The 25838-nt window shown below is 42.3% G+C and overlaps 1 protein-coding gene across 1 annotated transcript in view; it reads right to left on the reverse strand.

Annotated features, from left to right (window-relative positions):
* Positions 1–20543, reverse strand: part of T265_03134 (hypothetical protein) — a gene marked incomplete at both ends in the record, with an annotated part of 98484 nt that extends 77941 nt beyond the window's left edge. Inside the window, 6 exons of the mRNA XM_009167547.1 lie at positions 68–235; positions 3464–3634; positions 6355–6474; positions 8726–8833; positions 16775–17266; positions 19692–20543. Of these exons, the coding sequence (XP_009165811.1) occupies positions 68–235; positions 3464–3634; positions 6355–6474; positions 8726–8833; positions 16775–17266; positions 19692–20543 (1911 nt within the window). The remainder of the gene's footprint in view (positions 1–67; positions 236–3463; positions 3635–6354; positions 6475–8725; positions 8834–16774; positions 17267–19691) is intronic.
* Positions 20544–25838: the final 5295 nt, after the last annotated feature.

The raw sequence follows: 25838 nt of genomic DNA on the forward strand, positions 1-25838 counted from the left end.
AAAGAGAAGAGAAACCAAATTGTCCAGTACTACTGAAAAAAGAAGTTTCTAGCACATAAATACGTACATCTGCGGTGAGCATTGATATCTTGTGTTCACGTGTCTTCACTTGTTCCTTGAGAACATTAATGTGATGGGTTTGGTCCTGTTGCTGCTTATCTGTCATTTCCAGTCGCGATTGGAGTGTGTAGATCTCACAGTCTCGTTTGGAAATTTCGCCGTTTAGCATTTCCACCTGATGAGGGGGGAGATGTAATATGAATGACGGTTGTTCAGCGAATGACGGCTGATTACCATAATGCTTCCACTAAATAGGCGTCTTGTTTTGATAAAATATAAACCAACCGGAATACGAATGCTCATCCTACTTGTATGAATGAGGCAGCCAAAATTTCCCGTCTTTTAGGAAACTGCCACAAACTTGATTAATAACCAAAGATATTATAAAAGTTCGTTCGTGTCAAACACTTTCACGTCGTATATGAGGACGATGTTACTCCTCATCATCTAACAATCACACAGTGGGGTGTGTGCATGCAACCACTGTTATTAGCGTGTTGCGTTTATAATCTGCGGTTTTGAAAAATTGCCTTCTACATCCATTTAATTCATTTAAATCCTTATCTCATAAGCAGAGCATAACAGTTGTTACGTCAATCAGATTTCATGAACTTTTTTTCAAAAAGTGTATGACATCCAAAAGTAAACATACGTAATTTCAACTTTATGGACCAGAATCACAAACTTTACGATAACAATTGGGAAACGTAGAGACAGACCTTGAAAAGTAGGGTACTTTTATTCGCACAGAAACGTATAGACCTATATTGTTGTCATCCATTCATCTGAATGTTTTGAGACCATTAATTGGCTGATTCTTCTTTCTCGACTCGCAAATCAGTTGTCATGTTGTTCGTCTACTGCCTGTCTAGTCCTCCATTTGAAGCAAGACCAGGAATTATAGCTAATAACATCTCCAATCGAAACAGTTGTACGCACCTCCCGGCAGAGTTTGCCATTTACATCATATCTTGACTTGTTTGGGATCCAACACCCAATTTGCATCGTTCATTTCTATTGATAGATGTGAGTGTTTCAGTCTATAAATTTGATGAAACAAGGAGACTATGGTCCGATAAGATAGAGGTTCAAAACACAATGTCTTTTGTCCTCACTACTCTGTGGAAAACCTTTTGGTCAAGGTTCCCTCTGGATAGTCATTTTGCACTCTCATTCTCTGAACCATGATGGCCATCTTGGTGTCCACGAGAACCAATGACTTGCATATAAAACAGTTTAGTTACCTCACAAGCTGTTTGTTTGTTCGCCAAATTTAGCTTCTGGCTGAAACAGAATCGAATCCTGGGTCGTATGCTTACATCTCGTTTTTAGTGATTTGACTTAGGGAGTATCATATACCTGTGTGACGATGTACACTACTGATGAAGGCTGTGAGTAACATATGTTGTTTAGTGTAAAGCATCCTTGCAGCGGAAGGAAATTTGAGTTGGAATTTAACGCTCATTTGTTGGCGTACAACATCCAGACAGCATCTGGGAAACTCCGAAAATTTTTCCAAGAACGTAAAAGTTCTTGAACATTATACAAATGAGGCTTTCGATTTCGTGTTCGATTTCTTAAAACCGCTATACGTGTCTTAGGTCGTCGTTAGCCTTGCACCCTAACAGATTCCTCTCTTTATTGGTCTTCCCCTGAGAGACTGCATTTCAGTGGAGTCTTTTTTGGTCTGTCGCTGGAAGTGGTTATCTCAGAGAGGGGAGTTTTTGACGCCAAGCTGAAGCAGGTGGTTGTAGGGATCTGTATATCAATACTTGATTTCCAACGTGGAATTTTATGAAGTTTATATGCTTGAAATTTCTTAATCTCCCTTTTAAACGCCTGTTTATCAGGCATTCGTTATGGTCGGTCCTTATTAGGACTTGCCAGCTAGACCTAGTAGGATTCAGCCGCTCAAAATTCAGACCCCATCACCAAGTGGTCAGCGACCTCAAGTAAACTGATGACACATACGTGAACCCTAAAGCCTTAAAGTCCCAATTTTCGTGATTGTATGGTTTTCTGTGAGGATCATGCACGAAAGCTACCTGGACAATCAGAAGTAGACATATTTCAAACGGATTCAAGGCGTAGGTGCAGCTAAGCAGACCACTAAATACGTCTATATTGGCTGAGCAGTTCCCCGTACAAAATCCTTCTTATCAGTCCGAACTTTTCAGGTGGGCATAGAGGAATTGGACAAATGACCCTCTGGCAAGCACTTTTAGATTGTAGTTAGCTTCAGGACCAGCCAACTGTTATTTTAAACCAAGATTCACTTATAACCATGAGGTCGATAAAGAATATTACAAACGAGGGATCATAGGGAGCATGATGATCCCTATGATGAGTCTATAGTTGGGCGGTGCGGATTTTTCATCGACACAATGAGTAGTATTGAAGTACACTTGAATGTCCATTTTCAAATAAGTCAACCTTCACGCAGCACATTCAGTTGAAGAATATCAAAAAACGAGAGGTTCATCTTGGATGTTATTGAATCTCCCACCAACATCAATTTAGCTTCCAAGTTTGTTTTTTATCGCAGCGAGATTCACCTCGCCCCCATCACCTATGATTTTTCATGGAATGAAAGCGCGTAGCCATAAATCAGCCGCATAGGAAGGAAGTCGGCAATTATTCCAACATTTACTGACGAGCAGTTAAACACCCATTTTAAGAGTTGCAGTTTTTTGGTATTCGGTTATAAATCACCCAACACCATATGGGACTCACAGACATCCAGTTATTTCTGTGTGATAGCAGATCAAAATAAAATCACACTCAGTCTGGCTTTGTTCCATCGAATTGTCTTTCCCCGAAAAAACCTATTTTCAGAAAACCCCCACGGCTTCCAGGAACACAGGAGTGAGTCTCACCGAATCTGGTTGTAGCCTACATATTTACTGAGGCGGGATACGGGCCAGACGCTGTTGCGTTCCGGGTTGCTAAAGAGGCTGTCTTATGGTTGATCACGCTCGAGCGATCGTTCACGCCGGACGACACCTACTCATGGTGAAGTCATAATCATTTGAATAAGCCTGGTTTCCAAAAACTGCTATTCAGATGCTTAGAATAATGAAAAGTTCTGACTTTATTAGTAGTTGGAACGTGTAGCAAAGTTTGAGAGATGAATGTTTCAAATCTGAAGAGTACTTAGCACACAATCCATAGGCAATCTAAATAACTCGTGCAGCAAGAAGGCATATTGTTAAAACTTGTCTTCTAGTTGAGCAAAAAACCACTAGAACAAACATTAGGTGATATGCCACAGTAGCGACCTGACAAAGCAGTGGAAAATTGAGCAACTCGGAGAATAACACGTTAGTCAAAATTCAACTAGAAGGACAATTTTTAAACAGTTATCATTTCTGGATAAGTGGTCCTGCACAACCGTACAACGTACCTTGGATTTCAGCAACCGTTCGTTACTTCGAAATGCTTGTAGTGTTTTGTCCAAATCATCGATTCCGCTGCTTGTCGATGTGTTCGGAGTTATGAGGCCGTCATCCCGAAGACGTGTGATTTCATCTTCGAGTAAACGAATTTCATTCTCCAGTGTCATAATCTTTGACTCCTACAAAGTTACATTTGAACCACAACAATTAAAGTTCATCTTCTCACTCAATGAACTGTAAACAATAACTTCTACGAGAAATGTCACTGTGATTTTTGCTCCCAGTGTCACGTGCTTAGTGTGAGCTGCGGTAAATCGGAATGCTTGAGCACAATTCATCAAAGTCACGTGATGCTTTCCAACTTATATTCAATTTCTCAAGCGGGATTCCAACACCCACGAGACATGGAACCCTATCTGCTTTGAAGTAATAATTTGCTGAAAGATGTGATCATCTATTGTGAGGATCACATGCACTCAAAATCAGCAATAACACGCTAACCTGAGCAAAATAAGCGCCCGCGGCCATATGCGAATAGGTAATATTGGATCTGAGTCACAGGTTGTTTTTGTCCGGTGGATTCCCATCTGTAGTTTTAATCAAAACAAACAACCGACCATCTGAGTAATTGAGATGCTGACCTTAGCATAAAAATGCGTCCAATACCAAAAGAAACATTCTCCAAAACCTCGCCTTCAGTAGTTTGACACCGAGTTCTTAACTTATGGATAAAAAACTAGAACATGATGCAAAATTCAATAAAAGCGGAACTGGGTTGTCTTTGGAGCGAAAAATGTCGAAGAAGTCGGTGGTCGCCGTCCATTTGACGTGTCTGCTTATACTCCGACATACACTAGCTCAAATACAAGTTTTATTGCTTCTTGAATGCCCTGTTAAGGCGAGTTGGAAGCTCAGATATCGTGGTGATTGCCGGGGACCTGAATGCATGTGACTAGACTTAGTGCATCTGAGGCTGGAGTAGGTTGTCGACTTGGATTGAACTCGGAACCCATAGACAGTAACGCACAACTGCTTCAGTTATGTGCTGATATCACTGTTTTCATTCAGTACTAATTTCCTAGATAGACAAAGTCGTCTGGCTAAAAGGTAACCACCAAAACCATGCCAGGTACGGACTCAAATTGAAGAAATGCTATCAGTTGCCGATGGCGCGAATCACTAAATGACCGTCAGTTGTTTCGGTAAACTTGTGTGGAGTACTTCGCTCTTCTTATTTTGAGGTGCAGAAAAACCGCTTGGCAGCTGTGTGACTGGCAGATCCCTAAGCTAGAAGGATTGGTCATAATCGTTTTCTGGAATTTATTCCAACAGCTTCACCATCAGATGCTAACTCATACTGGAACAAAACTGCCACAGTGCTGGGAGTTGCACCAGTGGAACAGCGTTAACAGATCCGCTGAACAGAACAGTGAGATTGCTTGAATCTTGGAGAAAACTTCCCTCCGATCCCCGAACACTATTCACCACGACGAATTATCAGAGACTAAGTCAAACTTAGCGTGCCCGTTGACCGTCAGTCCTGGTAATCAAGGGAGATTAGGGAAATGAAAGAGGCCCAGGAAGCCGAGAATGACCGGAGGTTATTTTGGCTGACTCGTGCGACTGATCTTGAAAACCGCCTGTGCGCGAAGCCATCAAGGGCAAAAGTAGCGCTACTATTCTCAATAAAGAAGGACGTCTTGATCGCTGGGCTGAATACATCCAACAACGAATCTCTTGACCACCGACTGCCAATCATTTGTATCCTATAGATGAACTAGTACCCTAAAAGGTGAAGTTGGAACCCCCCACCCACGGCTTCGGAGGTTTATGGCTGCACACGTTCCCTCTGGTGCCATCAAGAATCTGGCCTGGATGACGTCCCATCTACACTGTTCAAGTATAGTGGTAAGGGATCCTGTCAGCACCAGTCTGATCTATTTTACTCTATCTGGGAAAAGGAGACTGCTCACACAAATACGACAATCAGTGATGGTGCCCGTTTTCAAAGAAAAGCCCGTAGAGAGTGCGGTAATCACAGTCGTAAGGATACTGTTGACGTCACTGCTCATTCTTTGCTTTATGGTAGCTCGTGAAACACGGACTCGGAGTAGCAAGTGGGATTACGGCCTGTTAGGGGTTGGGTTGTTCGAATCTTTACACCCCATCAGGTTCTAGAACAACGCTATGGGTGTAGAAAAAAGTCCACAGTTTTGGTAGTCCTGGATGTCGAATGCTCATTGAAATCAGGTGACCTGTCTTTCCTGCTTAATATGCTTTCTCAGCAAGGAATGTTCAAGTAAGTTGTCAGTATAATGTATTGTTTGTATTCTCAGATTCTCGGTGGTGTTTTTCGATATATGGTGAACTCTCCAAAGTCTTCCGTACACAAAATCGTGTTCGTCAGAGTTTCCCATCCTCTCTATTCCTTTTTAATGTCGTTATCGACGAGATAATAAAACGAATGCTGGAAGGTCTTCAAAACCCTGGTGTTCCACTGGCCTCTGACGATTTGAAGTTCGCGTCTTGGAAGAGCAGAAGATGCGGGTGTTTTTGGATGAATTGACCAGGCATTCCGTCCTTTGGAATGCGCTTTGCACCGACAAAGTGTAAGGTCGTGCTGCTGATTATGCCATCACTGAGCACAACACTTACAAACCAGGGGGAGGTACTTAAAATTGTGGAGCTTTCTACGTATCTTGGAAGTTGTATTAATGCCGACTGTAGTGGGACACATGGGGTCAGTGGACGAATCTTCAAGGTCCGGGTCGTTTTTGCTAATTTGGCGTCAAAGCGACACATTCCTGCATCACAGGGAACATGTGCATTAGGTTATATCATGGGCTATTTTGTCGGATGGCTGCGAGCAGCGAAAATGAAACATCTTCAGGTTTTCGACGATCATCGTCTCAGAACTATAGCTCGTGTGGGTTGGTGCCGACAAATCCAGAGCGAGGCGATCAAAAAGCAAGCGTTCTGTTGTGCAACGGGGGCTTCTATCAAAGAATGTGTCCAGCACCTGAAGCTGCGTTGGTAAGGCCATGTATTGAGCATGCCGAACCATTATTTGCCAAAGAAAGTGCAGTTTTGTGCCCACTTCAGTGTGGCGGAAGCAGAGGTAGCCAACTTTTGACCTGGCAAAGGAGTATGAGGGAGATTACAAAAAGTCTGGGTGTTGTGGGTGCGGCTCGTCCTCAAGGAAGGGGTCATGTACGCTACCCGTGAGCAGGGCCAAAGACACCGCAAAATATGGCCGCTATTCGGTGCCAGCGAAGGTCTTGTTATCAATTTCTATCCACACTGTCTTTATTAGTTTCTGGAGGTGTAGGTACCACAGAATGATTGTTATACACTAGCACTAGGTTGTTTTCATACCCTCTTTTGTTTTTTCCACAGCCAAATTAGCCATTTCCGCACGACGGGGAGATATTGATTTTGAACTTTGATGTTTTGCCGTCGATGATGATGATGATGGTAGCTGCTGGGACAAAATCAACTAAGCACAATGATATGAACCTCTCCTGGAGTGCGACAGTCCACTATTAAGATTAGGTCAGGTTATTCCTACTCATAAATATTTAAGAAATCTTCTTTCCGTTGATCAATAAAACATTTAACGACTACTCCGTGAGATAAGTTAAATCGGACTTCGTATGACGTCACGTTTTTCTGGTTGTTGACGAGAATCTCCGTCTTCCCAGACAGAAGCATGAGCAGCTGAGTGTAGACCGTATTCATCGTTGCATATCTCGCCACTTTGGATAAATGCACGCCAACTAACACTAAGAGGGTTGAAGAAAAACACTACCTTAAATCGTTAACTAACTGGCATTCAGCTGAATCCATGATCAAGATATTTCAGCATAAGGAGCCTCAAAATGGTATCACCGTGAATTCCGGTTTACTTTCCATTTTATTTGCTCTCCAGCCAGGACCCCAGGCTATGCCACTTACTATGAACGTAGGTTTGAGTGGATCAGACCTCTTGGAATAAGGCCAATGTTTTCTGGTCATCTAAAAAAAATCTAAGTATATTGGACGTAAGTTGAACAGCTCTCTATGCCATCTGTCAAGATGAAACCAATCTTATCAATTCAACCAACCGGGAGAAAGAACGAACGAGTTCATTCGCCAACTGAGCTTAGAAAAAACTGGGATTTTTACTAGTCGTAATCATACACCGGATGATAAGTTTGTTGAGGAATGAAAGCAATCGGAGGAACTACTAAGTCTAGAAGGAAATTATCACTACTGAAGAAGTTTAAAGTGACAGATTCGAGGAATCCTCGATGGCATTAGAGATTTATTCTGATTAGGTTTGCAGACAACAAAATGTTTATGCTGTCTGTGAAGGCTTGGCAATCTAATCCTGTATAACAGACAGAAGGTCCCGGGAAAAATCACCAATGATGCGTTGGTTTCAGTTCATCCCCGTTTAGATTTTCTAAGACTGTATGTCCGAACGACAGTGAACCGTAAGAAGAGATGGCGAGTTTGTGAGGCCTCAACAAAAGGTGTACTCTGAACAAAAGAAGTATCATCTGTTAGGTGATAAATAGATCATGTAAGTTTTGTATGACCCTGTAAATACAATGTAACATGAGATACTGTGAAAATCTTCGCACCTGCCGTTTATACTCGTAGATTTCAAACATGGAGCTTTCGGTTTTTGAGCTATGAGTTATACTCAAAGAATACTGGCATCATCATTGTGTCATGAAGCCCACAATAATCCAGAGTCCGAAAGCATCCAGGCACCAACAACGAGGTACTTTATAACCAAGAACCCGCTTATCCACTAGGTGAGTAATTACAAATGTGGAAGATGAAATCTGAATTGGTGACATGTTTTTACCATTTTTAACAAACAATTCAGACAGTACGCTTCGAATTCATCCTCAGGACGCACTACTGGACTGTCGATAGGCACAGTAATCAGCGGCTAGTTGGGTGATAGGACATATCAACACGTTCAGGCGAAAAGTTACACTCAAACAAACAGTAGAACGGAGTGAAAGATGGACATTTTCGAGAATTCCTTACTTCGTCTGAAAGTGTCCAATGCCAGTGATTTGTTCAAAACTTTGGGTGAGAATCTAGGCTAGAAAAGAGGGAGTACAACGCAATTCCTTCCTTGATACTGTGTTTTTGACTGTGCTGTTACTAAACTGTATTTTCTTGCATATTTTTCTCTTCGAAGAATTATTTTAGCATTGAACCGCATTTTCAGCGGTCACTTGAAAAGCCAGAGTAGAATGCAAGCAACTCACCTTGGTATCTACCAGAGATTGTAATGTCTGTGTCTGCCGAATATCTTGCCGGATCGTCTCGTTTTCCATCTTCAGTTGTTGATGGTCTTGGAGGAGTAAATTGAATTCCTTGAAAGAAGCAATAAAAATCTTTAAGCCTCATTTTCAATACGAGACACTGAAGAAGAAAACTGAGGGACACATCAAATGATGTCATGTCTGGTGTCCGGGTACATTACTGTGAACGAATATTTAGAAAGTATTTTGAGTAGATCACTTATTACTATTCCAATTGGCTTTACTCTCTTTGTCTTTTCTCGCTCCAAACCTCTAGTTTGGATTTACACGGAGGTCTTCAGCAAACCACTCATTTCAACGGCAGCAACAGCGAAGTTTAGCAAGCTTAGGGTTACGAGACCTGTGGTATTTGTGTGGCGTTTATCAGAACTTTCTTCTGTAACAATGATGTCGCCTCTAGCTTCACAGCTAATCAGTGCTTTCCGTGATGCGTACGCTGGAGCTCGTGTTGTTGCTGTCGTAGGACTGCGAGTCATTATCACAAAACAGTCTTGAAAAATGCTTCCAAACGGAAGACATCTTGACCACTCAACCAGGATTCTGGTTACACAGTCTTATGACCTCCGGTACTAGTTCTGGTCAAATGCCTTGGTGCTGAGTACAAAACCAATATGTAATCCCATTTTCGAGAAGAATATACTTGTGGAAAAAAAGTAGTGAGTCGGGATTTCCTCATGTGCGCGAATCCAATCAATGCTGAAAAATCGAGAAGCACTGTACAACTGTTTCATCCTTATTAGGAATCACCAGGAGGTCGCAATTAAGGAAAAACTTGAGAGTTTCCAACTCAATACCTCCCTGCTAGTAGTTTTAATAAAACTGTTCGGCCATGGTCGGCTGATCAGCCTTGTGATTCATTTCCGTCCACTAACAGTCGAGGAGTCAGCATGTGACCAAGTTATACGGTTCCTTGGATTGAAGAATGAGCAGTCCTATACCCTATCTAGATGGGAGTTAATCATGATGCCGATCAGAACTCACTTTGCCGAACGGTTTGGCGTTCAAACTCCTAGCTGGGAATTCACCGGTCTGAAATCCTTCGAGGTTTCGTAAGGTTTGCACTGCTGGTGATTTCCAATACGAATGAAACAGTTGTACATTGTTTCTCGGCTTTTCAGAATAGTTTAGATTCACTGAGAGGGACAACTGTCAATTGAAAATGACCAAATCTCCTCTCACTGCCATCCAAATGTAACTAACTGGGTTACAGACCAGAATCAAAACGGTCAGTTATGAGGCTAACATGAATGCAAATCTGTGAGCAAGGCATCTCCTCTCCCGACACCAAGTCATCGGCTTATTCGTTCTCGCATTATCAGGACAGGGGCGACAACTAACATTTTACCGATACTACTGAAAATTTGGCACCCCACATCAGCAGTTAACCATAGAAAAAAAAACCCATAGATAACAGTCAAGTTGGTTGGCTAGTTTTCAACCGATTAGAGGGCTTTCAGTTATTTAGTGTGAAAATTAACTATTCATCTTCTCGTACTACTACTACACCTACTACTTTTAAATTTTCAGTCAAACAGCCAATCAATCACATTGGTAAACCACAGTGGTTGAATTTAGTCCATGAAGACAAACAAAATAACAACTAATTTCCTCCCAGCTTTGGACTCTGAGTGTCACTCTGCCATTTCTGAAAACGGGTTAACAGCGAAACCGCCAATGAACATCATCTGGATTTGTAGATTAAGGCCTATCGTGTTCCACGTGATTTGCGTGTTTAGTTGATCCCGGGGCAAGTTACCTTGACAACGGATAGATTGAATGCTATTACGCATATGAGGTGCTTTGACCGCAAATAAGCCGAAGGGGAACTGGACGAGATACTCTAATAAATCCAAGGGGAACTGGACGAGATACTCTAATAAATCCACCCTTCCTCCCCATAAGTTTTTTTTTTTTGAATTTAGGAATCTGAGAGTATACTTCTGCGCAGCGTTGCTCGCAAGTTTCGTTTTTTGCTGGAACATGTACGAAATAGTGGAATATGGATGGTTTATTATAAGTCCTGCAACAGTTTTTATACGATTCTGTCACTCCCTCTATGTGGAATTGAATTATCCTCAGTCTGCCATCGGTGCCACCTCCTAAGGCGATAATATTGTCCGCCTACTTCACCAAAACTACTCTGCTGTACTCTTTTTTAGTGTGTGAATAACGCTAAGGTTAATATTTTCATAAACCGTTTTACAGAAGTGAGCGTTTCCATATTCGGAATTCGAGAGGACCAGCTAATTTACTTGTATGCTCCACTGGGGTCTTAGTCGGGTTTGAAACAGCATCACACGTATTCAGGAGACGAAATAAAATCAACCCAGTAACGATGCGTTATCTTGTTTGCATATTGTATCGATCATGTATCAATCAACCAATCAACCCATCAATCAATCAATCAACAAAGTGTTATCTTGCATCAATGCCCAGTGGTACGATCTCCAACTTTACGCATCCGAGTCCTGGTACTTCTAATCCGCTTGTTTCGTAAAGACCTTCATTTACGGTGCAAACTTAGCAGAGTGAATTAAAACGAAAGCTTATCGTCAGCCTGGCTGCAAGTCAATTTTATGGAACGCACAAAAAATTGGGATGATGCCACCATTTTACATTGCAAAACTTACAGACAACATCAAAGAAACAAAAGGCATTTTTCCTGGACCGCATATCTCACTTTGAACCAGCTAGACATTTTTTCCATGTAGCATGTCCTGCAACAACCAATGGAAATTGACGCTCAATTTCTTTCAGGCGGATCGAACAGAAATGCTCTTGGTATTGATTCAAAAACCCTGGTTAATGATAAACCCCTTGCTCTCACACACTTCTCATGGGCTTCAATAGACCGAGATGAAGCTGGAAAGAAAACCGGCACTAGTTTTCTGATCCTAGTAATTAGCCACCGACGCTCTAGCGGGAAAGTTGCTTACAGTTTCGGTAGCTCAAACGTTAATTTTCTTGCCATTAAATGAAGGCCAAGATTCCTCGGCACCATGAAATCCGTCCTAACTGTGATTACCTACATTGTATCGGACTGACTCCAAATGACTACTGTTGGCAGCAAAATCGATCAAAAAGGTTAACTACCATAAAATGAGTGTATGGTCCATTCTGCGTTACATTCTGTCAAGAGTGAGCTTCACTCACGAACAGCCAACGCAGCCTTCAAGTGAAGATTTTGCATTCCTCTCGAACAATCAACAACGACAGTCAGATACAAGACCTTTTTCTAACACAATATTTCATTTGACACCCGTTGCGAAGTAGTGGGATGTGACACGGTAGATTTGTGATCCATTATTTGTATCAAGGCCTGTTCCTCTTGGCAGGGACAACTGATCTGTAGCTAGCATGCTCACAATTCCTTTGGAGTCCCGAACAATACACCGGTTTGTCGGTACATACAGATGTGATCAGATCTTTGATTTCGAAAACTGCAGGCAGTCTTCACGTTAGATTCAACAAGATTTGGTATGCCGCATATTGATTGATTTGCTGGCTTTGGACCTCTTATTTTATCCTGATTCGTACTGTATTTCATGTTTTTATGTCCGGACTACTGCATGTTGAGCGCAAGATTTGCTGCTCTGTTGTGTTCTTTCGCTTCGTACCATACCCAAGAAAGCCATCACTCAGTCCACTTAGCCTGTACTCAGCCCTCGTGCTGTTCTATGCCACATTTGGTCGCTACGTGTCTTGGTCACACCCTCCACACTCTGTTACTCTCACACTCCACTGCCCCGTGAATATTGATCAACCAACCAGCTACAAACCACTGGTCTGTCCAGGCGGCATAAAGTTTCCTCGCCTATGCGATGTGAGAGCTTGACATGAACTCAAACTGACCATCAGAAATGAGCAATAATTTACGGCGAACAAAAGGCAAACCGACAGCGGTATGGAGTTTACGGTGCTACTAAGTGAAATTACGCGGTATGCATAAATGCGTACCGTGGTTCAAGCTGGGATAAGGTCATTAGAATGATTATTAGAATTTCGGAGTTGGCAAAGCACTGAGTTGAATGATGTAGACAGTTTATTACGCTGATATCATTCTAACTCCCTAACATGTAATGGAAGGCCCAGAGGATGATCATTCGCCAGCTCACCGATCAACCGATGTCCATACTTCACAACCCAAACTGGATCAATCCACGAAATTCACTAATGATATTCACGGAAGTGTACCATTTTCGTTCATAGTCACACCACTCTCCTTTGGACGGTGGTCCTCCTATTCTGGCGTAATTATTCCGGTGAGTCCTCACCAAGGGGAAGCATTGGAGTAGTTTTGCTCTTATTAGAGCTCATCATCAGTGCCTCGCCTCGCATGTCAGCTGTCCGGGGTTCAAATCTCGGCAGGGCCATTGGGTGTGCACTGCTGATGAGCTGTAATAAGAGCGAAGCTCGAGTCCAGTGCTTCCCTTTGGTGTGGACTCACCGGACTAATTGCACCGGAACAGGAGGACCACATTCAAACGAACGTCCGGTGTCTGAAAACTCTCGGATAACAATATGATCGGTGTGTTATAACTGATATCCGAAAAATATTTTGAGATATATCGAACATCGATCTTTTGTAGCACATTCGGTTGAGGATCATCATAAACCAGAAATACAAATGAGTCTCTCGGTAACACCGAAGTAATGTGTAAGTGACTATATTCAACCAGCAGTCTAGTCATTGTTATTTCACAGTGCCAGCTCTGTAGGTATTTGTGAAAGTTGAAGAGCCTGACTGGTTTGTCTCTCGAGGAGAAGAATTTTTGCATTTCGAGCAATTCGCTTTTTATGAAAATAGTATAGTCTTGGGGTTTTGAGGGATGGGTATTTCGTTCATAGTCACACCACTCTCCTTTGGACGGTGGTCCTCCTATTCTGGCGTAATTATTCCGGTGAGTCCTCACCAAGGGGAAGCATTGGAGTAGTTTTGCTCTTATTAGAGCTCATCATCAGTGCCTCGCCTCGCATGTCAGCTGTCCGGGGTTCAAATCTCGGCAGGGCCATTGGGTGTGCACTGCTGATGAGCTGTAATAAGAGCGAAGCTCGAGTCCAGTGCTTCCCTTTGGTGTGGACTCACCGGACTAATTGCACCGGAACAGGAGGACCACCATTCAAACGAGAGTGGTGTGACTATGAACGAAATACCCATCCCTCAAAACCCCAAGACTATACTATTTTCATAAAAAGCGAATTGCTCGAAATGCAAAAATTCTTCTCCTCGAGAGACAAACCAGTAGGCTCTTTCAACTTTCACAAATACCTACAGAGCTGGCACTGTGAAATAACAATGACTAGACTGCTGGTTGAATATAGTCACTTACACATTACTTCGGTGTTACCGAGAGACTCATTTGTATTTCTGGTTTATGATGATCCTCAACCGAATGTGCTACAAAAGATCGGTGTTCGATATATCTCAAAATATTTTTCGGATATCAGTTATAACACACCGATCATATTGTTATCCGAGAGTTTTCAGACACCGGACGTGTGCGGTGTTATGTCAATAGAAAAAATTGGACAGTATTACTAGAGCCCGCGTAACTTCGTTACATTTTGTTTGATTGTCTGCACTTTTTACAGGAACGGATACTATGCAAACCACACATGGGCCAGGTAGTTTAGCCATGCACAGTGCACTATGTGAGTTGGTCACGTCTTGACCAAGGCTATTCGACAACTTTCAGTTATGATCCGGTGTTTGTTCGTCCTGATTCAAATTTCTGCGTCGCCAAACAACATATTCACGTGGACTGTGTTTGGTTGGGTAGTTTTCCAAAACAAGAATCTGCCACGATGTAGGAGAAATGGAGAATTTGGAAATCTTGATTACCTACACGAGCATGCGAAATGTACACGAAAAGATAGAGCGCTTGAAGGGAATCGAACCTATAACCTCTTAGTTACTCGGCAAGTTCCGGGTGCTGGCCCCGTTCATGAATTCTCTCCGCTCGTTTGTACTGTACACTTGTATGCATAAGCAAAACCATCCAGTTTGCTACCACAGGACAAATCCTCATAAGATGCTGAAAATTTCGTCAGAATTACTAGTCCAATTTTCAGATTTTTCGTGAATGCTTAAACAAGCACTTGAAGCCTCCACGACGATTCGAACACAGCCCCACTGGTTGTCTCTACTGTTCCCTCACAAGTTTCAGAATTTTTCTGGGGTAACTGCAGCATCCTATGCAGTTAATTACTGCTCATTTAGAAGCTTCGTTCTTGAGATTGTACTCCAAAAGTTCTCCGAAAAACAAACGGCAAATAAGTGTTAACCTTTAGAGTGCTCGGTATTTCTAATCAAGGAGAGTTGATATACCGAAACAAGGATTTTCTTCCACAATTCGGGGAAATTTTGTCTACACCCTTAACACCAGCAAGCTACCAAAAAACCATAATCACGTGAAGTCACTTGCGTTCATGGGAACGTGTGTTAGATTTCTGTGCTGAATACTTAACCCAAATGTGACTTAACCAAATGTGACAAGTGGAAACCTGAATATGACCGAGGAGCAGATCACCAATCATCTCCAATTATGACGTTCCGTGGAGTACCGCTCTGGTAAAAAAAGACATCAAGAAGAACTGAAGCCCATGGGAAAACGAATACCGAGAGCGAGAGATTTCCTGAAGATGGACAAACAAGCTACTCACTCAAACGAAACCTCAGTAGGCGAAATTGGTTTTTTTACAGGTAGGCATACTTGGCTGTACCATGAAAAAATTAACTTCACGTTGCTTACATGACTCTTGTGAATTCCACCGTACTTTCCAGTGCGTATCAGTGGGCTACCAATAATGTTTTTCATTGATGTTGTCTTACTATTTACAAGTATTCCGTTGTGTAGACAGCTGACTACTTGTGCGTTTGTCGCAACACTTAGCTAGGTTTCTCGGTCAGATATCTCAAGGATCTCGCATAATATGTATAGGATATATACGCTTCGACTTCAAAAGTACTGCTTATAAACAGAGTAGAGGCGTCGCTCTGGGTAGTTCGTAGTCCGATCAATCGCACGAACTCCGGGTTTATCGACTGTTCAGATGCAGTTGAAACTCATTATACTCAGTACAGACAGATCTTATTGCTTAAGTCCGAGATTGCACGCGTTTTGCTGCATTTAGGAGCACTAGATCACCGGCCTTGTGCGCGCAGAAAGTATTGATAAACAAATTCCGTCTACTCTAGAATCGACCTTACTTTCGTCTTACAATTAGTCTGTCTCATAAATGTCGCATGTTTTGCGTGAGCGGCTGTAAAGCAAAACGTTGGTATTTCCCTGATGATGCGAAAAAGAGAACTCACTGGTTCAAAGTTCATACCAGATGACCTTGCCTATATGTGCCGTCACTTGGGGTTCTTCAACGAATCATTACATCCACGAGCGCCCGAGGCGTTTGCTCTCAAAGACGCAAAGGAACTGAAGTACTTGTGCACTCAGATGGGTATTCCACCCCTAGTGATCCGCAGTTCGTGACAGGGTTTCAGGACGGGATTCCTGTTAATCCTTCTGTGCTGGTTGTGGTAACTAGCTGCTTTCAGTTAGCCAACTAAAACGAAAAAACTGAAGCCGAGCTACCGAAATGGCACGACCTCGTAATCCGCTAAGTGTTCGCTATGGTCTTCTAAAACGTCCCCCTATTCATAGCAGACACACATTCCTCACAGGTGCTCTTTAGGAGATAAAAGCATGTATTTGTTCGTGTATTCCTTTTACAAACCTCAGCGTGACTGAGTTTCTTTTCCAGTAGTATGACTCACTGTTTATTGCCTGGTTTCCTGGCCCACAGATAGATGTCTTTACGTTCCCGATCCGACACTAAGAATCAGGGACAATTATCTATATAAACTGCTCATCTTTAGCAGTTTGCTGACGACTAACTTCCGTTTACTTATGATCATAGACGAGCCGGATTTCAATAACTGGATATTCAAGGGCTTTCGATAGCATTCAGATTGATTACACCATGCATACATCTTACCTCTTTCATCCGTGAGAATTCGTAGTTTCTTTCAATAAGCTGGCGCTCTGCCTCACTGCCGCGTGTGCACGCCTCACTCAGTTGAGTTCGGAGGCGATTTATCTCCGCCCGATCGGCTTCAATACGTTCTAGACGAATGTTGGATGCTGGTCCGGCTTCTGTTGCTGTCACTCCTGCTACATCGGCTGAGGGTGTGGTCCCAGTCGTACTACTTGCAGCAGCCTTTCCAGCCTTCACCGCTTCAACCAGCCGCCTGAGACTTTCTTCCGTCGCAGTAAGACTCGCTTTCACATTTGCCGTTCTCCGATCTGCTTCCTCCACTGCCTTTTTCAACTGTCTGTTCTCCACAGTCAATTCATCATTCTGACGTTTGGCCATGTCCAGTTCACTAAGACCTTCTGACCCGCGCTCTGTGGAGAAACGACCTCGGATGCGATAGTCTCGTTCTCGTCGTAGATCCGTTTCCATATTGTGCAAGGTTTCCAACATGGTCTGTTGTGGAAAATTTGACAGCAACAATAGTGAGAACTAGAAGACCAAACAGTATTTCTAGACTAACATATCATCGATGACTGGCCGCCAGTCATTCAAGTGTTCCAATTTATAGACAGATCGCGTGATATGGAAGTGAAAGTCACTGTCTTAAAATAAGTGTTCCGGTTTTAATCCGACCAAAACTTTTCCGAAAATACCCATTTAAATCCAACCCCATGGTTGGTAACTGGTGGTCCTCAGCAATAAAAGCCGAAAAGCACTATAAAACCGTTCCTTTTTCATTAGGTCTAATTAGTATTCCACATGTCAAGAAACTCCAGGCAGTTTCGAACCAATCCATCCTCGAATAGCGGTTAACACTTGACCGTTCGACCACAAGCGAAACTTGTTAAATATTCCTCCTAATTTCGAATAGTCAGACCTCAATCCCAAAAACCACTGTTGCTTTAGGTGAAAGCTGTGACTGTTCGACATCGATTTATGTTTGACCTTACTGTGGTAAGATAAGACGCGTAAATTTGATCGCCCCCACTTCATTCTTCGCCCATGTTCATCCCATCGTCTGATGTTATTACAAACCTCTTAACACAGTTCAGCGTGTCTCCAGCTTCCATAAGATTTTCTCTTTCTCATGTTGTGTCCTTAAAATCGATCGGTTGCCATTTCCGTGCTTGTTGGTTTCCTCCTTTCAATGCTTAGTCTGTATCCATTGTGCTAACAGTAGGCAGTCGAATAAAAAAGAATCATGTGACTGTCTGAGAAGACCAACAGCTGGTTCAAACCACTTTTCACGCTCAAATGAACTTCACCAGGTACGCAAGTTGATTGGCCGCTGCGTGTAAGACCTCTAACGTGAGGGCCACGTATCCGATCCTTGTATGTTTGCTTGCTAAGTCTCAATACGGACAAAAGAACTTGTGTAACTGAATCTTCGGGGATCCAATTAAAAATTTTCTAACTAACAGTGTCTGGTATGCAAACGATTCTAAGCAAAAATGCTGTGAAAAAATGAACGAAAAATTCGTACTTCCGAGTAACTGATTGTTAATGTGTAAGAATGGGCGACTGTAATAATATATGAGGTAAACGAGCTTACGAGTGTACATAAAATCATTTATAACGTCTTGTGGTAAGTTTTGAATAATATCTATCTAATGAGATATTCTCAGTTGAACACTTCGTTACTCATTCGCTCCCTACATTTTGTGTAATTGAATGGTTTCGTTGAATCTGTGATGTATTTTGACTCTGTTGTATTCCCGTATACACACAAGTATATTGTATCATGTGTTGCATTTGTTTGTAGTGTGGGTCTTCCTCTAAACCGTCCCGGGTGACCAACTGTGCAAAAGTTTGGATGTAATAATCCCTGATTAAACAGAATGCATGTGATACAATCGGGGATAACAAGTCGTTCCATTCGTGGAGGTTTTCACCTTTTCCGCGTGATAACTATCCATCTTTAGGATGGCACGCAAATGAGTAACAACCATCAACGCTAGCCCTGCAGGCTGGTAGAACGATGCACCGAAAAGAAGTAAGGACAAATGAACAGTCTATTCATGACTTTCCAGTCCACCAAGTGCGCAAAATAAGACACAGACACACCACTTCCATACTTGGGAAAAATACCTCGTGGCAGATTATTTTGCTTTGTTTCTGACAGGATAACCAACTACTAACAGCAGCGGTATTCAGTAGCTCGTGTAATCTTTCTAACCTATTGCAGTTGCAATGCAGGCTTCATCATTATAGTCCAGTAAATTTATGCTGAAAAACTGAAAAGCGCTGTAAATTTCCAGCCTCGTAGTGAATCGACAACCGTAGATAAATTCATAGGGTGATTCAAGCACGCCTCGCTATTTATTCGGACTTGCAGCAATGTAATTTACTTAGAGAAAATGCAGTGCCAAGGTCTGTTTACTCATGCTGTTCCCGCCACGTGATCCTAAGTTAACTGGCTTTGCAAGTGACGAGTGCTCAGGTGGAATGCCCTTCAGGGTTGTGAGATGCTAAAGTCTACAGCAGAGGTTCATTGGCCATACAAAGCACGCACAAGTAACAGCAAAGAGAAGCATACTCTGCTAAACTGGAGCGTCAAATGCACTATATGTCGCCCAGAAAGGGGATGACTCATAGGTGTTGGCCAATAGGACATTTTGTTTTGTTTTCGTGGAGAGAGTTCTGGAGGGCCTTTTTGTAAGACATTACTGAATTTGATAGTTTTCGGTCACGCATTTTTGAAACCCTGATCGTTGTTCTCGCTAAAACTTAATGCATTAATGGAATGACTACCGTACTTCACCGGAGGCTGTAAAAAAGCTCATGTCAAAGACAGAGCTGTTTAACAGATAAACCTTATAACTAGCTAGAAACATTCACTGCTACTGTATAAATAATCAATCAGTCTTATAAAAATTACCTGCTTTTCGAGCTGTAGCTGATGCAAGTGATCAGCTAGGATAGCATACTTGGCATTTTCTTCTTTTCGCATTGCGCGTTCCCGCTTTAACTCCGGACTCCAAAATGTTCGAATGCTTGTGGTGCATGCATTCAGCTTTTCTCTAGTAAGCTCAAGTTCATGTTGCAATCGTATACATTCTCTTTGTAATAGTGTGACATCTGGCATAGTCCCCAGGTTAAATATTCCAGTGGCAGCGGGAAATGTAGGGTAGGCGGCGGGACGTTGTAGAGCGGCATAATCAATTCCACCCAAAGAGGACAAAGTAGGTGCAGTTAGGCCACTATAGTCCAAAAGTTGGTTAGCGGGATTTCCGTACAGAATGGGGTTCGTACCAATTCCGGCCGCTGCCAGAAGGTTGTTATAGTCAGCTAATCCCTGTTTCTCCAAATTCATATCGTACGAGTGTGCTCGACGTTGTTGAGTACCGCCAGAACGAAGAACTGCAGCCAAACCAGGATTAGAACTGAGTGATTTCAAGGCATAGGCAGAACGTTCATGGTGTCCTGGAAGACGTTCGGACATGGCGTCATAATTACCGCGCAGTGTACCGTAAAGTTCCGCACGACGATCAAGTGATGCGGCTCGACCTTCCAGTCCCAGTCCTCCACCAGGGTTGTCCACAAACGGTTGATTTAGTCTGGGTGAACTTGAGTGGGGATGAATGCCCGAATCGTACATATCACTGTGTCCTAAATCCCGAGCACTCGCCGGTCTAGGACGATCATGCGTTGTTAGTTGTTCACCAGGAAATGGTATATCGGATCGGTAATCTGTACGGTGGTATGGAGATCGGGGATCAACACCTTCCATTTACCACACTCTGTGGAACAGTGGATCCCAGGTACGGGTCTAAAACGTAGAAAGTATATTGTGAAACACACACATTAAGGACACCATAGACGAGAGATTCAGCTGGATCCAGTTGTTGCCTGGCTTAAACAGAATTAGTGCACATTATGGATTGCGTCCAATTTGGGTCCTAGTAGAACCCTGAGATGGTGATCTCAGATTTGATGATCATTAGGAAGAAGAAAGCAGGTCATAAGCTGTCGAAGATTTTTAGCGGCCTTATGAGGAGCCTGTTTCATCCATGAGACATTGCTAAGATGGTTGGTTGATGAACCAAAAGGATCAATCTCCCTGTTCATGTCGTTACTAACAACTGTTAACCGCACAGTGCTCTTGAGTCGGGTACTCACACTATACTACGAAGGTCCTGATATGAAGTAAAACGAGCAGTAATTCAATAGTCGTCCAAGCGGTGCTCTTTCCATTCCAGGCCATAGATTTCTCTGTCGTAGCTTTTATTTCTGGAAGCACCAAACAACACAGTGGTTTTTATACCTGCAATCTCTCTATTGAATAAGACTGTGTTGAATTTCGCCGCATCCAGACATGCACCATTCTGATGAATTTCGGATTGATAAGCTAGCATTTTTTGGTCATCGAATATCCGTCGGTAATTTAAGTGCGGTAAAAAAAGTACTTTTCTCAAGCGCCAGAAGAAACCTCGGCATCACCGTAGCGATTTTCGTAGAATCATTCGAAAACAAAAATTGTTTTTTTTTCATTCTGAAATCATTGAGTACACTTGTATCTAATGGAAGAACTGGTTATGACAAGTCCATAGTTTTCTAGTTTCCTCATTTGCCCCATCTTTAAACAGTTTCATACGCCTCCGTCAAACCGGTCAAATGCCTATCGGTCTGAATGGATTTATCCAATAGAGAGAAGAAACTGATGGAAAACCGAGACACGAACGAAGAGTTCAAGACAACACATGGCCGTGTCAAATGCAGACAGGTTGACCGTGAGCAACTAACAATACTGGATGGTGATATGCGTTCATGTCAAATGACATTATTGGTTACCGAAACACTTAACTGCGTCCCTTGTCTACAATATATCGAAGAGTTTTCATCAACCATATAAGTATTGTGTTATGCCAAGAAAACACCGATCCTGAATGGCTCACCTACACTGCTTGCAGAGTTGTAGGACTTAGCCGACTTGTGCTCGACTAGAAGAAACATTTTTTCGGTATGCTTTTCGTCAGTATGCTTTTATAAACGTTATGTACTTATCTGCGCCAGCTACTTGCGCAAGACAGCAAAGTGTACCACTCTCTGCGGAGTTTGCTCAGACTGGTCGGTTTCGTGTGAGTTACTCCAAGGTTCAAACAATACGAACATACTCTGTATTGTATAAGCCCAAGTTGACATTGTTATCTTAAGGTACCCCACTTCTTGACGAAGCAGAACGGGTACAACGAATTGCGTCACGTAGCACAAATGCTGATGGGTCATGTCGGAGACGAATGGCTTGAGTCTTGTTTGATGGAATGATTGGTTTACTCCTTGATTTCAGACGAAACTTCCGCTTAACTGACTCCCTCGTCTTCATCAGGCATGCAGCTCAAAAGTCTAAGGGGGATTAATTGATGGTTCACATCATCATCAATCGAAGGCCTGCAATAACATTCGGTTGTTACTTGGTTCATCATCTAATGAGCCGAACCGGCAAACGCGACCACATCGATTGTCAAACTAAACCATTGGGAGTGATGCAGTGTAAATCTGGTAGAACTTGCTAAATTCGAGGCATGGCTTGAAACAAACACTGCTATAAGTATGACACAATTACATTCGACAAGGTTTCTGTAATTTCAGAGGCTCAACTATACACACGACGATGGTTTTTGTTAGCAACCACTTGAGGTTTTTGATTAAGTGAATCTCAACGTGTTCAAATATTTCATTTTTGTCTTAACATACACATTCTCATGTTACTCCAGGTCCCCCTCCATGCTCGTAAGTGCTGTGTGACTGCTGTAAATAGCGAAACCTTAAGATTCACAAGTGTTGTGACTGACCTTTTCTTCTATCATCCTGGACATGAAAACGCTCAAAATGAGCCACTGGTGTTGGGGAAGAACCGCGGAGTCATTCATTAGAAAACGCAAACTGTACAGTTACAGACTATTAGACAGTGGAGCAAAATTCATAGGCATCTTGCTTACAAAAACTGACTATCCATCTTCTACTTGAACGTGTATTCCTGAACATTCCTGTATATCCTTTGACTGTTACTCAAATGCAAGCAAATGCTACAAGTGACTCCGCAAATTCTGTAACAGATATCACTTTTCAAGAAACACGAAGCGGATTTCCGAGAAAACTACTCGCAAGCCTCATTAGTAGTATCCACCGTATGGTGGTTCACGCCTACACATTTTGGAAACAACTGAGCTAAACTCTACAAACGTCACAAATCAAATCAGTGCAAAAATTTATAATGCCCCAAACCGAATTGGGTTCAAACTTGATATAGTATGTGTGCTAACTAGTAAAAGATTTGACGTCAGCTAGGCATTATAAAACTTGTGGAAAGGTTGAAAAAATTCACAGGTGAAAAGTTGAATGGCACATCAGCATTATTATAATCGGTTTCTTGAAAAGGAAATGATTACGTCCGCATGTATATACTACATCAGCTTATGTGAGTCGCGTTGTTGCGTAATGCAACAATTCACGAACTGGACAGTGTAATCGTCAATCGCATGCGACTGCTACCTTCAACGGATTATTCCTTACCAGTAACGAATATTCTGTCGACAGTCTACGTCATATAGACCGATTCAAGAGCAAGATTTACTGAAACTGATTTATCGTTTTATAGAGCAACCAGAAACAGTATTGTTTGCTTCTCGGGTAGATGGAGAAGGCACCGATCCGCATTCATTGGATGCTACCATCTTGCTGCTTCAGTTCATCAAAGCATTCCAACTCCCAGTTTACACAGTTACATAAGACGGACACTCCGCAAAATTAAACAGTTTAGGTGATCGATCGTTTAGACACTCCATGGATCATCGGTGCATCACTGAATAGCAGTCAGCTGTTGAGTAACAATTAAATAAAGCAGCTTTTTTAGAGTCGATTGTCTAAAACCAGTGTGGCTAGCGCCGATTCAAGAGTCCTGAAGAATGGCTTGGACATAAAACTAGGCGTGTAGGCAGGTTGCTCGGATGAAGACTAGCCACATCCATTTGTGGCCAAGTGTAATCCCAAAGTTATCAGTGGTGGCGACACATCGCACAAAGGAAAGCTTTGTCACTGCACTGACCCAGGAATGAGGTAAAGTACAACAAAGTATTGAATGACAAACGGTGTGATTCTAAGGCCAATGAAATTATCACGCGGAAAGTGAACTGCAAAAAGCAAAACCGGCCTCTGGTTATGACTTTTGGAAGCACTAATCAACTGAGTTGTCCACAATATTTTACGGAATCTAGCTACTTAAGAACTGTTTGCTTCATTGCGCGTTTTGCTTTAGTTTCACTGAGAGACTGATGACGTTACCTTGTATGGTATCAAGCCCTCTTGTAAAACTAAGACCCTTGTATACCTGCAACCGTTAGATTCTGATCTACCTTGGGGTTCAGACTGCACTTATCCGCCCAACTAACATCAGCTCCACACAAAGAAGCTTCCCTTTTGAACTAATCTGCGTACCTCATGAATGGAAGATGAGAATAGCCTTTTATTTAACTATAAAATGAATTATTTTTATTCAATTTAACTTAACTTAATTTTGCTTCAAATTGAACAGAAAAGGGGAAAACATTTTTCAAAGAAACACGCATGAAAACGATTTGTCTACTGGGATAAAACATTGACTTTGTGTCTCATCTTGTGGCAAACAACGTTGAGAATGATCGGGGATAAAAGATTGGAATTTTGGTCGTGGTAGCCATTATGCTAACGCTGATAAACATTCTGGGCAGATTTTGCATAAAGACCGTCTGCAATTGGAACGACTCTTGAGGGATCTGTTTATTGATTTTATTTATAGGGATTATATAGAAGAAACAGTCAAGTACGTTAAGAAACGGTAGAAAGCCTATTGTGGTTACCGCGGAATTCAGCCTCCAGCGGAAGAGTTAAAACACTTCACGTCCAGGAAGGATTTCAAAGTCTGGCCGTCCTTGACTCCTACCGATTCACAAATGAATGCACACACCACTCGGAAAAGCAGAAATAGATTTTTCCGGGAAAACGTCATCAATCTCCCAGTAAAACAAAAGCAAATCGCTCAATGAAGCAAACAGTTCTTAAGTAGCTGGATTCTGTCGACAACTTAGTTGATTAGTGCTTCCAAAAGCCATAACCAGAGGCCGGTTTTGCTCCAGACACCCACAGTTCATTTTCCGCGTGATAATTGCACTGGCCTTAGAATCACACTGTTTGGTTTTCAGAATGTTTTGTCACTCACCACTTTGTTGTACTTTACCTCATTCCTGGGTCAGTGCAGTAACAAAGCTTTCCTTTGTGCGATGTATCGCCACCACTGATAACTTTGGGATCATACTTGGTCACAAATGGATGTGGCTAGTCTTTATCCAATCAACCTGCTTACACGCTTAGTTTTATGCCCAAGCCATTCTTCAGGACTCTTGAATCGGCGCTAGCCACACTGGTTTTAGACAATCGACTCTAAAAAAGCTGCTTTATTTAATTGTTACTCAACAGCTGACTGCTATTCAGTGATGCACCGATGATCCATGGAGTGTCTAAACGATCGATCACCTAAACTGTTTAATTTTGCGGAGTGTCCGTCTTATGTAACTGTGTAAACTGGGAGTTGGAATGCTTTGATGAACTGAAGCAGCAAGATGGTAGCATCCAATGAATGCGGATCGGTGCCTTCTCCATCTACCCGAGAAGCAAACAATACTGTTTCTGGTTGCTCTATAAAACGATAAATCAGTTTCAGTAAATCTTGCTCTTGAATCGGTCTATATGACGTAGACTGTCGACAGAATATTCGTTACTGGTAAGGAATAATCCGTTGAAGGTAGCAGTCGCATGCGATTGACGATTGCACTGTCCAGTTCGTGAATTGTTGCATTACGCAACAACGCGACTCACATAAGCCGATGTAGTATATACATGCGGACGTAATCATTTCCTTTTCAAGAAACCGATTATAATAATGCTGATGTGCCATTATCATTCAAGCAGTTGTGGTTGGTGCTTGATGGGGTTTCGGAAGGAAGATATTTGAATTCGGAACGAGTTGAAGTTTATTGGTCACCGCATTCGT

This window comes from Opisthorchis viverrini (genome assembly GCF_000715545.1).
Source record: "Opisthorchis viverrini unplaced genomic scaffold opera_v5_43, whole genome shotgun sequence".
Classification (NCBI taxonomy): Eukaryota; Metazoa; Platyhelminthes; class Trematoda; order Opisthorchiida; family Opisthorchiidae; genus Opisthorchis; species Opisthorchis viverrini.